At 39.3% G+C, this 14,497-nt stretch overlaps 1 protein-coding gene across 2 annotated transcripts in view; it reads left to right on the top strand.

The window, feature by feature from the left end:
• slc6a15 (solute carrier family 6 member 15) overlaps positions 1-14,497 on the top strand; it is a 42,627-nt gene that overhangs the window by 13,057 nt on the left and 15,073 nt on the right. For both annotated transcript variants that reach the window (XM_043709692.1, XM_043709691.1), the window contains exons 4-5: positions 4,440-4,566; positions 5,549-5,730. In XM_043709692.1, the coding sequence (XP_043565627.1) occupies positions 4,440-4,566; positions 5,549-5,730 (309 nt within the window). The remainder of the gene's footprint in view (positions 1-4,439; positions 4,567-5,548; positions 5,731-14,497) is intronic.

Genomic DNA, 14,497 nt, shown 5'->3' with positions numbered 1-14,497 from the left:
ACTGTAAGCCCATAACCCTGAGCTTCTCTGCAAAGTCTGTTTCTCAACCAGATGTTTAATGCATGAGTCTTGTGTCCATTTGAAAAAAGAGAATTAGTTATTTTATGAACTATAATTCATCAAAAGTATTGGTATTAAATATATCATCTTTGATATTTTTGGGGGGAGGAAAAATTTGTTTACAGCATGGAACAAAACAGGTTTAATTCTGTTTGTTCTGCAAAGAAATGCTTGTTGTGGTCGTGGTCCAAACCAACTTTGTTCAGTCAAAGCTTCAAGCTTGGGACTGAATTTTATGGAGGCATCAGAGGTCCCATCAGTGGAGCTGAAAAGGGGTGGAGGAGGAGGGGAAAATCTGTTTTGGCAGTCAGTCTGGAGCCTGGCTCACACCCTGTCAGTGACCCGCTCTACCTGTTAAAGATGGCATATCGCCCCCAGGAGTTGCTGCCCAACCAGAAGGCCAACAGCTCAGCAGCGTCAGTGCTGCCACTACTAATGGTGGCCATTGCTGGGATTACATCTCCAGGATAAGGGTGCATCAATGGTTTTGTGTTGTCTGGAGATTACTGGGGCAAATCATGCAGACTCCTGGAGGTTTATGGGGTTGCTGAATGTTGGCAATGCTTAGCCAGCAAAGGAAGACAGTACCTTCCCAGAGACAGCTGCCAGAGTGTATATGGCACTTGCTGCACATGATAGAGGAAACCTGGATGCTTGCAAGATGCCACTGGGGGAAGGAAGAGACCCTAATTATTTACTTAAATAGGCCTTGAATTGACAGACCAAATGCCACCTTTCCCACCAATGGAAAGATGGCAAAGCAGTAGGAATATGATGCCTTCACCACGTGCTGTTTTCTAAGATTTGCCTGACTTCTTACCTCACAGCTCATCCCCGAGGGGCTGATAAAATCCAACCTAGGACGTTGTTGACAGAGTGGAGTGAATTTAGCAGTAACTTTGACACAAGTCAGTGTGTGCTATAGCACTTTCACCCCAGAGCCTTTGAGGTTTTGCTTTAAATATCTAACTTCTCCCTTTTTTTCTCCAGGGATGGGAGGGGCCAAGACTTCACTTTCTCACTCTGCGGTTCCTCAAGATTGTTGCATAATGATATCAGAAACAGAGCCGAATTTACCATTCATCAGAGACTTCATTTTTACATTCGTTATCAGCATTGCAGTTTTACTGTATCATTATGAGAATTATCAGGGGCCATTCATAATGTATCAAAGGTGACAGATAGAAACAAGGTCCTGAATGCAAAGCAGAATAATTCTCAAGCTTTCTTGCTTAAACTTCCCTATTTCTTCTAGTTTCATCTGATGGATTTCTCCTTCTTGTGTGACTCGCTTAAGCCCCGGTAACCTGAAATACAGTTTGCACTGCTTGCATTTGGCTGAAACATATGAAGGTCAAGCTCTGATTTGAAGTTTTGCTGTTTCCACATCCCCCTTTCCCTATTTTCAAGGAATAGCAGATTGGTACATTCTTAGCTGTGACCTAGGAGTCAGCATTAATTTATTCAAGTCATTTGTAATGTTGTTTTATTTAAAAGTAAAAGTATTTGAAGTACTTTAAGGAACCTTGAGGTAGTACAGGTCATGGTTATAAAGGAGTGTGGCAATGAGCCATGCTACAAGCAGGGGCAGGTTGTCATTAAAAGTTTCCTGAGCATTTAGAGCTTGTATACTTTATTTGTTGATTTTATGTCAGTGTGTATATATAAAATGTTGCTACTTTATTAATTGATATAAGGTCAGCATGCTCTTCCCATTGATCCCAGGCACTGGAAAGTTCACAGTGACTTCTCAGTCACCCCCACTTCCCAGAATCTTACTGCAAAGATCCTCTTCCATGCTTTCACACTCAATTACATTACATCCAAGATCACAAGTCAGTATTCCAATACAATTCAGCTTCAGAGCATCCTCCCACTGCTTCCAGATTTTGGTTCCATAAATTCCATACCCGAGTCCCTTTACTTCCAAACCCAGGAACCCATCACCAATATTCCCAATCCTGGAGCCCCAGACTCTAGAACCACACTCCCAATATCCTTGACTGTCTATAATCTGGGTTACTGTCTCTCATACGCCCCCCCCCTCCCGTATTTTCTGCATTTTAAAATTTTTAAGGCATAGCTAAACAGATATAATTATTGAGCTTCACTATTTACAGCTTCAAGAAAGCCATGACCCAACCATTCCAACGGGAAAATCTTCCATTTTTGGTTGCAATAAAAATCTAGTTTAATTAATTTCAGAACCATAAATCAGTAATCCAGGTATATTCATGCATTTCTTGAAATGATGAATTCATGTGAAAGGCAGGAAGCAGTATTGTTTTGCTGTTGAAGTACAGCTGTGTGCAACTTAACAAATTTTAACTTTCGAAAGGTGGGTGGGAAGATAAAAAGCTTTTAAATTCTCAAATCCAGACTGAGCTGTTCCACTTCTGCTTTTAATGGAGTTGGGTGAGGAGTACATCTGCTTCCATTTCACCTGATTGTTTTTTTTTGCCATGAATTCTGTATCTCAGGAACCTTGAAATTAAAAGGAGGTGAGATGCCTGAGGCAGGTATTTTCATTGCACTGCAGGAGAAAGGAGAAAGTTAAAAATCACAACACCAGGTTATAGTCCAACAGATTTATTTAGAAGTACTAGCTTTCAGAGCGCTGCTTCTTCATCAGATAACTAGTGGAGCAGGATCATAAGACACAGAATTGAGAGCAAAAGATCAGTGTCATGCAATTAAAACGATATATTGAATAAACCTAGATAACCTTAAGTTATCTCAAGAATGTGACTTAAAAGAAGTTCTGGGATTTAAGTATTAATGAACTGAAACTTGCAATGCTCATTCTAAAAGATGAAAGACATAACAATAATCTAGGCTTGTTCAATATATCGTTTTAATTGCGTGGCACTGATCTTTTGCAATAAGTTCTGTGTCTTATGATCCTGCCCCACTAGCTACCTGATGAAGGAGCAGCACTCTGAACACTCGTACTTCCAAATAACCTGGTTTTGTGTGATTTTTAACTTTGTCCATCCCAGTCCAACACCGGCACCTCCGCATCATGGAGATAGGAGAAATAGGACTCTTCTTCAATTCTAACAAGCACATTTTGGCACAGACTCCCATTGTTTATCACCTCTTTTTCACTGACAGTGAGCTGTCGTTGATAAATGGTGGTCTAACAGGTTATGCCCACATCCTGTGAAAGAATGTTAAAGAAATGGGCTGACTCCTCCAGTTTGACTCTCATAATTAAGTTCCTCATGATGTCCAACTTGGCCCTCTCCTGTCTGGTCAGAATGCTCACATTACATGGCATTTGCTTCCCTGCCTAACAGGTCAACTGAATCCTGAACAAAGTTTGAAATGAGAAAAATATTGAAAAAATGTTAATCATCTTGCAGTTAATTTCCGCAGAACGTCAAGAAAATCTGTAAGTTCCTTGCCTGAAAAGTCCAAAAAACGTTTGGACTCCAACATTTTCTTCCAAGATCAAATAAATATTGAGAGTTCTGTATGTACCTTTAAGGAAAAATTATGGCTTTGATTCTTCATGCCTTCCTGATCAATTAGAAACTTATTGTATGACACAGATCAAGAGGTCAATTACCGGCCAGACGGCTTTTGTTTTGCTGTAAATCCTGAACTTAATTAGGAAATATGTGCCATTGACAACGACAGAATGAATTATTTTTAAGCGTGCATGTTTGTTACAATGACAGGGGAAGGAAATTTAATGTTTCCCAAGATCTTAGTTACAGAAGGGATACAAATTGGAGATTCCTGTTAAATCTGTATTGCTACTTCATTCTCTTAGTGGTCCTTCATATACACAATACACAGCACCAATTTCATCTATACTGACACAACCCAGCTTTATTTTCACACTTCCACACTGACTTATTCAATGAATCACATTTGATTAAAAAGCATAAGACCCATAGAATTCTTATTGCTTTTCTACACTTAAACATGTGAGATCTGATTCAAGCTAATACAATTGCTGTCCTTCTTCCGTCAGTGACTAGTCATTAAACAAGTGAAACAAATTACTTCGGAAATTTCTTTTCAATCATTGAAAGTTATAGGGTAGAAAACATATTCAAAGATTTGATGGTCATGACTCAGCTACAAACTTGACAGGTTCGAATAACTTTCAACCCAGAAAATTGGAATAACATAGAATGCGTTAATTGAATGCATTCATATCAAATCTCCAACAGTGTTAACTATGCAATGAAAGGAATTTGATGTCTACAATTAAATGCTATTTCAGCACAGCATGATTTGCAGATTATAATTGGTCTAAATGGAAAGGAATTTTTTGAAAATATTGTTAATAAGAAAAAATCAGTGGGATGTCTTGTATTCAGGCCAGTGAAAGGATTATAAAATACTTCTTGTTGTTTTCATTGTAGGTGTGCTTCTTTGTCGCTCTGTACTATAATGTTATTATTGGATGGAGCTTCTTTTATTTGTCAAAGTCCTTTCAGCATCCATTGCCCTGGGATCAATGTCCCTTGGAAAAAAATGGCAGCCAGACCTGTGAGTATCCAACAAAACTTTGTGCAAAAACAGCAAAGGTGATGTGAGAAAAGGTCAGAGGTCACACTGAAATCACAAGGTTTTGGAGCGCTGCTCCTTTGTCAGGTCATCTGATGAAGGGGCAATGCTCCAAAAACCTGTGATTTCAAATCAACTTGTTGGACTATACCTGGTGTCGTGTGACTTCTGACCTTGTCCACCCATGTCCAATGCCAGCACCTCCATATCATGTCTACAACATGAGAAAAGGCAGCAAGTAGTTAGGCTATGGAAAGCACTGCCTGAAACTGTGGTAGAGGCAGGTTCATTAGAGGCTTTGAAGAGAGGATTGGATGATTATTTGGACATGTGTTCAAGGATGATGGGATAAAAGTAGGAGATTGGCTCTAGTTAACATTTCTCATTTGAAGAGCTTGAACAAACACAGTGGGCTGAATAATATCCTACTGTTAGGAGATGACATTGTGTTCAGAAAAAATTTCCACGCATGTTGCTAGGGTTGGAAGATTTGAACTATAGGGAGAGGTTGAAAAGGCTGGGGCTGTTTTCCTGGGAGCATTAGAGGTTGAGGGTTACTTTATAGTGGTTTATAAAATCATGAGGGGCATGGATAGGGGAAATAGGCAAACTCTTTTCCCTGGGATGGGGGAGTCCAGACTAGCGGGCATAGATTTAGGGTGAAAAGGGAAAGATTTAAAAGGGACCTAAGGGGCAACTTCTTCATACAAAGGGTGGTGCCTGTATTAAATGAGCTGCCATAGGAAGTGGTGGAAGCTAATACAATTACATCATTTAAAAGGCATCTAATTGGGTATATGAATAGGAAGGGTTTAGAGGAATATGGCTCAAGTGCTGGCAAATGGGACTAGAATAGGTTCGGATATCTGATCGACATGGAAGATTTGGACCGAAGGGTCTGTTTCCGAGTTGTACACCTTTATGACTCTTTTGAACAAATGTGGATATCTTCCTGTCTTTTCAGTTGTTGTGCCTGAATGTGAGAAAAGCTCTGCCACTACATATTTCTGGTACCGAGAGGCGCTGGATATATCTAACTCTATCTCAGAGAGTGGGGGTCTGAATTGGAAAATGACTATCTGCCTCTTCATAGCCTGGCTTATGGTTTGTCTTGCCATGATCAAAGGCATTCAATCTTCAGGAAAGGTTAGTGCTTTTCTTGACTCTGTCAGTATTAAGATTTCCATCTTTTTCCAGATTGTCTCCGATCTACCTATTTTTGCAGTGATCCAACTTATTTCTGGTCACATTTGGAAGTATGAGAAATTATATTTACTCATTTATTCTCAAATAGAAATTACAGGCCTGAAAATTTTGAGTCTTGCTTAAGAGACATACAGATTACCTCATTGTGCTTGATTCAGAGCACTGCCTATGTTTAGTCATTACTCGTAAGAATCCAGACTTCATTTAACACAAAGAATTATGAAACTGGTTAAATTTTTTGATCTTTGGAACAAGAATATTTCCCTATTTCTTAACAGAGAATTAATCAATCCAAAACATACTTCAAATTCAAACCTTTCACGTTGATGTGATGTGTTTTTGACACAATCTAGCCAAACGGTGAAAAAAAACTCTTTTCCTGACTGTTCATGACCTGGGCTCAGAAAATGCAGTTAGCAAAAAAAAGTCACAACATCATGCTTCAATCAGTTTATGGTAGGTTCTTGGTTTCAACCTGGGATGAATTACACAAAATTTCATCACAGGAGGCATCGAGCAATTGTTACACTGAAATGGAAGAGTTGCTGAAGCCACATACTATTTGTACCCTACTACCCTTGGTAATTTTACAGCTTCTTCTCATTGTCTTGTTACTAAATCACAGATCCATTTTAATTTGAATGACAATAAAGATGGCATGTAAACTTGACCACTATCTTATCATTCCAGACTTCACTAACAAGAATTGATGTTACTATGTGTTTTGTTTACTTAGAATACCTCAGCTGCAGCTTCGGCTCTTGGGGTCATGATATAACCCTACTTTAACATTTCTAGTTTCCTGAATCAAATGTTTGACTTTAGCTTCTTCTACTTCCAAGCTGTTTTTCTGTTTGTCTCATAGAACATGGTACAAAAGTGTCCATCAAAATAATGTACCTTTCTTATTTCTGTATTTCAAACAGTAATTTTCCAGCATCCCAGAAAAGTGGAATCAATGTTCATGTCAGTACATTATAATTTATAACTCTAGATGCAAGCAGAGAGAAAAGTAATTAAAGTATTTAAGAAGAAGTCAAATGATATGAACCCTTACCATTATGTTTTAATTTGCACTGTTGGATTAGAAGATCTCCCCAATTTGTAAACATCTGACTCACAAATGCCCATTTTCACAAATGTGACATGGTTTTAAAGTTTAAAGATGTGATATATGGATGTTTCCTTACTTATGAACAGTTGTTCTCTATTACCCTGAATTGTGCTCCAACTTGTAAATAAACTTACATGCAAATGGATTTCAGCATGGAACCCATTCACTACCCAGCGACTGCTCGTATTTTCTTAATCTGCCCATAAACCATAGATGACGTAAGTCAGGAAGAGTCTATTGTAACACTATTTATTTGGTATCCTTTAAAGGGAAGCATTTCACGCAGGTTTTCTTAGTCTCTTGAGAGTTCTGAGCCTTAAAGGCTGCTATAAAGTCCATCTCTTTGTTGCTTTTCGTGCTGTTCAAATCTGCTGTTCTATTTAGCTCCCATTGCTTTCCTTAAACTGGATGCCCTTGTGAGATACCTGTACTGCCAGGTTTTCCACCTTACCAAATGACAAGCTGCCAATCAGTTCACCAATTGTGCACCTTCTTTCTTTGAATGTGGTGGTAACAACTAAAATAAGCCAGGTGTCTCTGAAATGTTTTTAGGCAGCAGCAAAGACATCTGGTTGCTTATTTTCCCTCTGGACCCCAAACCACCATTGTGTCTTTGGCTCTAGGACTTAGGAACAGGAATAGACCATTCAGCCTCTCAAGTCTCTTTCACCGTTCTAGATCATGGCTGATCATCTACAGACACATTTTCCAGTTCTATCTGTAACTTGCTTGATATCCTGAGTAACTAGAAATCTATCAATTCCTGTCTTTGACATACTCACTGACATCAACATACTCAGTCAAAGCTCCCTGGTTTAGATCATTCTAACTGGGTGAAGAAATTCATTCTCCTATCTTTCCTAAATGGGTTGGTCCTCATTCTGAGACTGTGACCCTGGTTCTAGACACTCACAGATCCAGCTCCTCCCTCCATCACACCCACCCCTCACTCAACCATCCCCAGCACACTCTTTCTCCCATCCAAACTCAGTTAGATCAATTCCTTTACCTTCATTTAACATCATGGAATAACACCTGGAGGGAAAACCAGGCAAATAAAAAAAAGGAAGAGAAGTTTTACAGAGGATGGGCATTTGGTCGCATCGACTGATCACACTGGCATTGAAGATGAAAATTTACCTTTTCGTGTGTGTGTCTCTCTCTGATTACCCGACAGCAGCTTTACTAAATTAAAATCAGAAGCTCATTCAATGGAGACAAAATCCCCAAGCGCGTATGCCTCAGGGAGTCTGTGTTACATGAAAAAAAGAAATGCATCACTTTTTAATGGTTCTGAGTCCCAGCAGTGCACTAGTTCAAAGGATTGGAATGTTTCCCCTGAAAATGCATTTTGTCTCTGATTATGGTGGAGTTTCTGAACATCTGTGACAGGTAATTGTGTGACAATCATGAAGTCTGTGGAATGTGGGGGGGAAGGAAGGCTCTATCCCAAGTTCAGAACATCAATTAAGGCAGGGGAATTGAAGCTGGAATGGTAGATATATTTATGGTTTGTGTGACGATTCAGTGTTTGCCTTTTCTTTGAAGGGGATATAGGGGGCAGTACATGGGGATAAGAAAATATCCTGTTTGTTTTTTTTATTAAAAGTTATTTTCCCTTGCAAGTGGTTGGTTAGAGGGTGTGATAAGAATTACTTTGTGCAGCATGGTGGATGAATATTTATAAAATATAAAACACAAGACAATTAGACCACAAAGAAGCAAATTAACAGAAAGATATGGAAGTCATAACATACATGATAGCCTGGCTACACATGGTACTTTGATTTTAAAAAAAGATAATTTGCAATATGTATTCTAACATCCAGACTTTATAATGATTTTTTAAAGTAAACCATGATGGAAGTCTGTGATTTCGGAAAAAAATGTATTTAATTGCTTAAATAATATCTTTGTTAAACTAGTGTATGGGCTCATTTTGCTCCTTGTTCTCATCTATAATATAATTCGAATAACTCAGCAAAGTCCAATTATTAATTCACCTGAAAATCCTTCTTTGCCATTCTCAAGGCAAAAGCAAAATACTGCAAACATTGCAAATCTGAATTAAAGTCAGAAAATGTTGGAAATACTCAGCAGGTCAGACAGCATTTGAGTCACAGACCTCCAAACATCTGTCATTCTCCACAGCTGCTGCCAGACCTGTTGAGTATTTCCAGCATTTCTAAGGATTTGGATTCTAAAATTTCCAAAGTTTTATTTTCCCCTCAAAACAATAATTCTGATCATAATTGTCTGTTCCGTTTTGATTCAAAGAAGCTCCTGAGTTACCTGGCTGTGAAAGCATACACAGTGAAGTAGGCTGGATTTAAATGAGATTAGCTCAGATGTCTGCTTGTAAGGTCACAGTCTAGTCAGTCTATTAATGATGCCATCTGTCCAGTATTGCTAAATCACTCCACTGATGCTTATTTAATTATACACCCAATTTCCTGCATATGACAAATTTATGGCTGGACCAGTTAAAAAGAAACTTTTTAATTCATAACTTTTAAAAAAAATTAATTTTAACCATGCATGTATTAGTTGGTAAATCTCATTTCATACACAGGTTAAGGGAATATGTCTACAAAAACACCAAACTTATGACTCTTTTGTGCATGTCTCTGGGAATTTCTACAAAATTTCTTTCGAGTGCTCCTGTTTTGTCTTTTGGGTTTTACTTTCTTGAAAATCGAGCTGAACCGCTTGCTCAGTCGAAACCCAGAGTGGTCGTCTTGTATTTACCACTCCTTTTAAACGTGCGTCGAGTGATTTAAAACTAAGTGAACAACCAGCCACACAGCAGCCTTTAAGACTGACATTATTAGAAATGTGCTTCCTTATCCCCCTCAAATGCACTTCAATGTGTATTATACAGTAAGCTGCATTATTCATTTACTTGCAGAATTAATTAGCTCTTACTCAGCTCCCTGAGGAAAATGTGCTACATCAATAAAACACCCTTCCTTGCCCTAACAATATTATAAATATTCATGTGGATGCAGTTTCAATAATATGCCTGTAATTATAGAAATGTTTAAACAGATGAAAAACGAGCGGTCTGATTTCTAGACCCTAAAAGTGATGAGAAATTGAGATAACCAGTTATTCTCTCCCTTATTTTACATCAGATTTCTTTCAGGGTAATCTCAGAATGTAGCAAGAATAGATGGACTGTAAATACACCCTCCTGATTTAGGCAAGGAGAACGGTGTGTTGTGGGGCTGGTGTATAATGGGATGAGAAAGAAAAGTGTGGAGACCGTTCTGTCGTCTCAGCTACCCTGATTAAGATTTGGGAAGAAGGAGGCAAATTGAAGCCTGAACTGGCCTCATTCTATTGTAGCTGGTATTCACCTAGCAGCCAGAAGGGGTCATGCATGAGTATAAACTGCCAGACAAGTCCTGCAAAGCAAACATGCAGCTAAGGAGGAATTCTTTACTACCTGGATAGTTCTTTTCAAACAAAGGGACGATCATATGGCAAGGAAGACCCATATGAGAAGACCCCACTTTCCTTTTAAACAGACCCACTCCCTTACTGTTGGATCCTCCCTATATTCCTCAAAGCCTTCAGTTATGAGTCTACTTCTAGACGTGACAGTAGTGCTATCAGTGGCCATTGCTCATGGTAGTGCCATTGGTAATAGAGAGCTGCTAGCCTCTGATGAGCTGGCAGGTCTTGGAGGTGGATCATCTGCTTTGAAGATGCCTTGGACCCAGTCACCCACCAGGTAATGCCTGAAGAATGTCAACTTCGGTTGGGGGGAAATGATTGCTGAGGAATTGTCCCCAGCTTTGTTGCTGCCATGATCATCATCATTTGGGACACAGAAGGAAGCCATTTGGCCTATTGAAATTCTACCATTTCCCAGCTGGGCTATCAAGTTTGTCCCACTCATCCACTCCTTTCCTATAGCCCTACAGGTTTACTTCCTGTTGAAATAATTGATTGTTTCTGCTTCTGCCACTCTGATTGGAAGGGATTTTAAGGTGATCAACACTCTCTGTGGAAAAATTGCTCTAAGGACTCTTGTGGCACTGTGGTAGTGCCCCTGCCTCTGGCCAGGAGGCCTGGGTTCAAGAGCCCTATGGTCCAAATGCATTTAATAATATATCTAAACAGTTTGATTAGAAAAAATGTAAAAAGTTTTCTTCCTTTTCTTGTCCTGTGTGCCTTGCCCAGAATCTTATTTGAGTCCCAGACCTTTGACCATTAGCCGATGTGGAAGAGCTTTTCCTTTTACATTCAGTCGAAACTTGTTATAGTTGTGGACATCTCTATCAATCTACCCTATTCTCTCTGTCTCCAAGGAAAACACTGACCTTTCCAATTGAACCTTGAAACTAAAACCCTCCAACTCTATAACAAGTTTGGTCTTCTCCTCTGCAACCCATTAAGGTGCTTCATACCTTTCCCAAGGTGCGATGATCAGCCTGGATGCTACAGCCTAGTTGTATCCTAACCAGAGGGCTATACAATTTCAGTATAGCCATGTTTTTGTACTCCGTCCTATCTTTATGAAGACAAGCTTCTATATGCTGTGCTAACCACTCTCTTCATATGTCCTCCTTACACCTTGAAAAATCAATATGCATGCATCTACAAGTCCCTCTGTTCCTGCAGTCTTTTTAGAATTGTTTACTAAGCTGAGATCGCCTCTTCTGATCTCTTTTGCCAAATTGCATCACCTTTCATTTGGCTGAATTAAATTCCATCTGCCACTTGTCTCCCCATTCTGCTAACCTGTTGCAGGTGATTTATACCACTTGTTTACCACACCTCTTAAGTTTGGTGTCATCTCAAAATTGTGAATTCCCCCCCCCCCCCATCCCTCACCCCCTGTTCTCTAATGGAGCTTGAAAAAGAACTCGATCCCATCTTCCTTTAATACACTGAATCCAAGCCATTAACGACCCTAAGCTCATGCAGCCTTTCAAGTATTGCCTGCCTGCAATAGCACTCATGTTCTGTTTAGCATAGGTCAACCAAATAATTGAAGATAGATCGCCTTTAAATTATGATTTTCTTCATAGCCAGCCCAATAATTTTGCTGCACTAATAAACAAGATCAAATTTGGAGACCTTTCAATTGTCTGGTATCCATTTACACTGTCCAACCTTTAGAGTTGCCTTTATTCTCGGCACTGTATTAAAGTACCTCACAATTCTATGGTTGAAAACAACCAGTAACTTAATATATTTCTTGTAGCTCCATAAATTATGTGATTTTAGAAAAACATGCTTGTAACATCACCAGCATTGACCTTTGGTGAGCACTACTTGTTATGCGTGAACTAGCAATGTCCAATGGATGTCATTGAGATGAATGAGTAGTTCCGCCATTTTTGATATATTGAAAAGATTATTGTGTCAAACACCACTAGAACCACTTCAGATTAACATTTGTGGAAGTCCATATCTGGAAAGTGGTTTGATTGCTGTCATACACCTGTTAATTACTTATATTTTGAAAATTGTGGAACGAACATAGTCACAGGAAAAAGATGTCCAAGATATTTCAGGAGCATTGAATTTATTAAAATAAGACACACCTTGGGAGACCTGAGAACTTCATTTAAATGAAAACGTTTGGTTATAGAGAGACACTTCTGTCTGTAATGCAGTGAATCCTTCATGCATCTATAGTGAACAGCCCTAAACTAAGCTAACTTTTCAAAGTTGCCATTCAATGAAAATAATAAAATAAGTTGATTTAACATTAACTGAACTGGCTCCAGTTTCCTGAGGCTGAGTAGATATTTTTGGGATTTCTCAAAATGTCATTAGAGAAGTTCGAAGGAGATTCTCAGACTTAGGTTTCACTTGTTCTTGATGACCTTTGTTATGGTTAGGAGATGTTAGAAGAGAGCATGCTGTTCCCAAAAATAAGTTACTGATGTGAAACCGTTGGTCCTTTCTAGGGCTATGTTTATTCAACATAAAACTGTGACAGTGATCCATTATCAATGTTTTTAAAATAAGCCATAACATTTAAAAACCACTAGAAAAAATAAAGAATAGAAAGATATATTTTGAAGATAAGTCGGCAGAAATTCAGAGGTCAACACAATGTTGAAGATCAGTCTAAAAAGATGATTGAGTAACTAGCCATGCAGAGCTGAAAGGACTGAGTTTGACCTCCCAGAGTGCACTAGTATAGTGAGACTAAAGTTAGTGGCATGGTGAGGGCAGCACAGCTATTTTTGACACTCCTTATTGAAATGAAATATAACATAAGACTTGAATGCACACACACAGTCCAAAAATCATGAAGCATGGATTTATTATTCTAAAAGCATCAGGTCATCACAAACATGAAGGGAAATTAAAGTTATCCAGGAAGCAGTTGCTGTCTGCACATGAATGAAAATATAGTTCACATCAGCTTGAGGAATCCTTTGCTTGTCTGCTCCTTTTTCTTATGAGACCTTCTTCCCCAAAGACACCCTCTTTTTCAGAGAGGGTCAATTTGACTGCTCCAGCTACGTTCCCTCATTGTTGCCACCTACTCAGTGGAGGTTCGGGTATAACTGCTGTAGCTGCCCTGTCTAGTGTGCTCCCTGTCTGTTGCCACCTGGTGCTGGAGATTCCATTACACAAGCAGTGTCTGATAAAAGACCACCTAAGTTGACAAGTGTGACCAAAGTGGACATTTTTTCAGTCATGCTCCAAGCCAACTTTAAAGGTACCATCATCCCATCAGATGACCTCAGGCTTTAACTTGGGGCTGTCTCCTCTCTATTGTCTGCTCACAACTAAGTCATATTTCCTCTAATCTTTGCTATGCCTTTGTAACTTGTATTTCTGGTATGTCCATTCATGTGTGTATTTTGGCTGTCATTGTAACCCTAAAAATCTGCTAGGTTCCATTATTTCCTCTCAATTGCTCTAACTATCTGTTGTCAGGTATTGCTGAATTGCATCAAACACTATTGAGTCTCTATACTCTTCAAAACATTTTATTATTCTAGATCAATCTTGGATACCCAAATAAGCTCTCTCCCTGTTCTCCATTTGATCAACAATCTCCATATTTTCTCCACAACATCTCCAACTGCTCACAGCACCAGCAAATGTGAAGGTCACCAGGAACTCTTGCATAGGCTATCTATTTAGCTACTTGTGCCACAGTCATTGCCCTCCAAGCTGTAAAAGCTTCCTATCCCTAACCTAGAACCCATATTTTTCCAAACCCACGCCCTTTCCCCCCCCCCCCCCCACACCCCACTTAATTTGTCTTGAACCTATAATCCAAGCTGACAGTGAAGTCTGTGAAGTCCTCAGGGAAGTGCACTCTGACTTATCTAAATACATGAGGCCACTTCTGGGATACTGTGTCCTATTCTGATGGCACTGTTATAGGAAGAATGTTATTAAATTGGAAGGGGTGCAGAAAACAGTGACAAGGATGTTACTGGGACTGGTGGGGTGAGTTTTAAGGAAAGGCTGGACAGCCTGGGACTGTAGGAGATTGAGGGATGCCTTTATGGAGTTTTTAAAAATCATGAGGAGCATAGATAATGTGAAGAGCAAAGGGTAGGGGAGTTCAGAACTAGAGGGCATATTTTTAAGATGAGCGGAGAAAGA

Source organism: Chiloscyllium plagiosum, chromosome 19 (genome assembly GCF_004010195.1).
Source record: "Chiloscyllium plagiosum isolate BGI_BamShark_2017 chromosome 19, ASM401019v2, whole genome shotgun sequence".
In the NCBI taxonomy this organism is placed as follows: Eukaryota; Metazoa; Chordata; class Chondrichthyes; order Orectolobiformes; family Hemiscylliidae; genus Chiloscyllium; species Chiloscyllium plagiosum.
The sequence above is the reverse complement of the archived record's forward strand: the minus strand, read 5'-3'. Positions and strand labels throughout refer to the sequence as shown.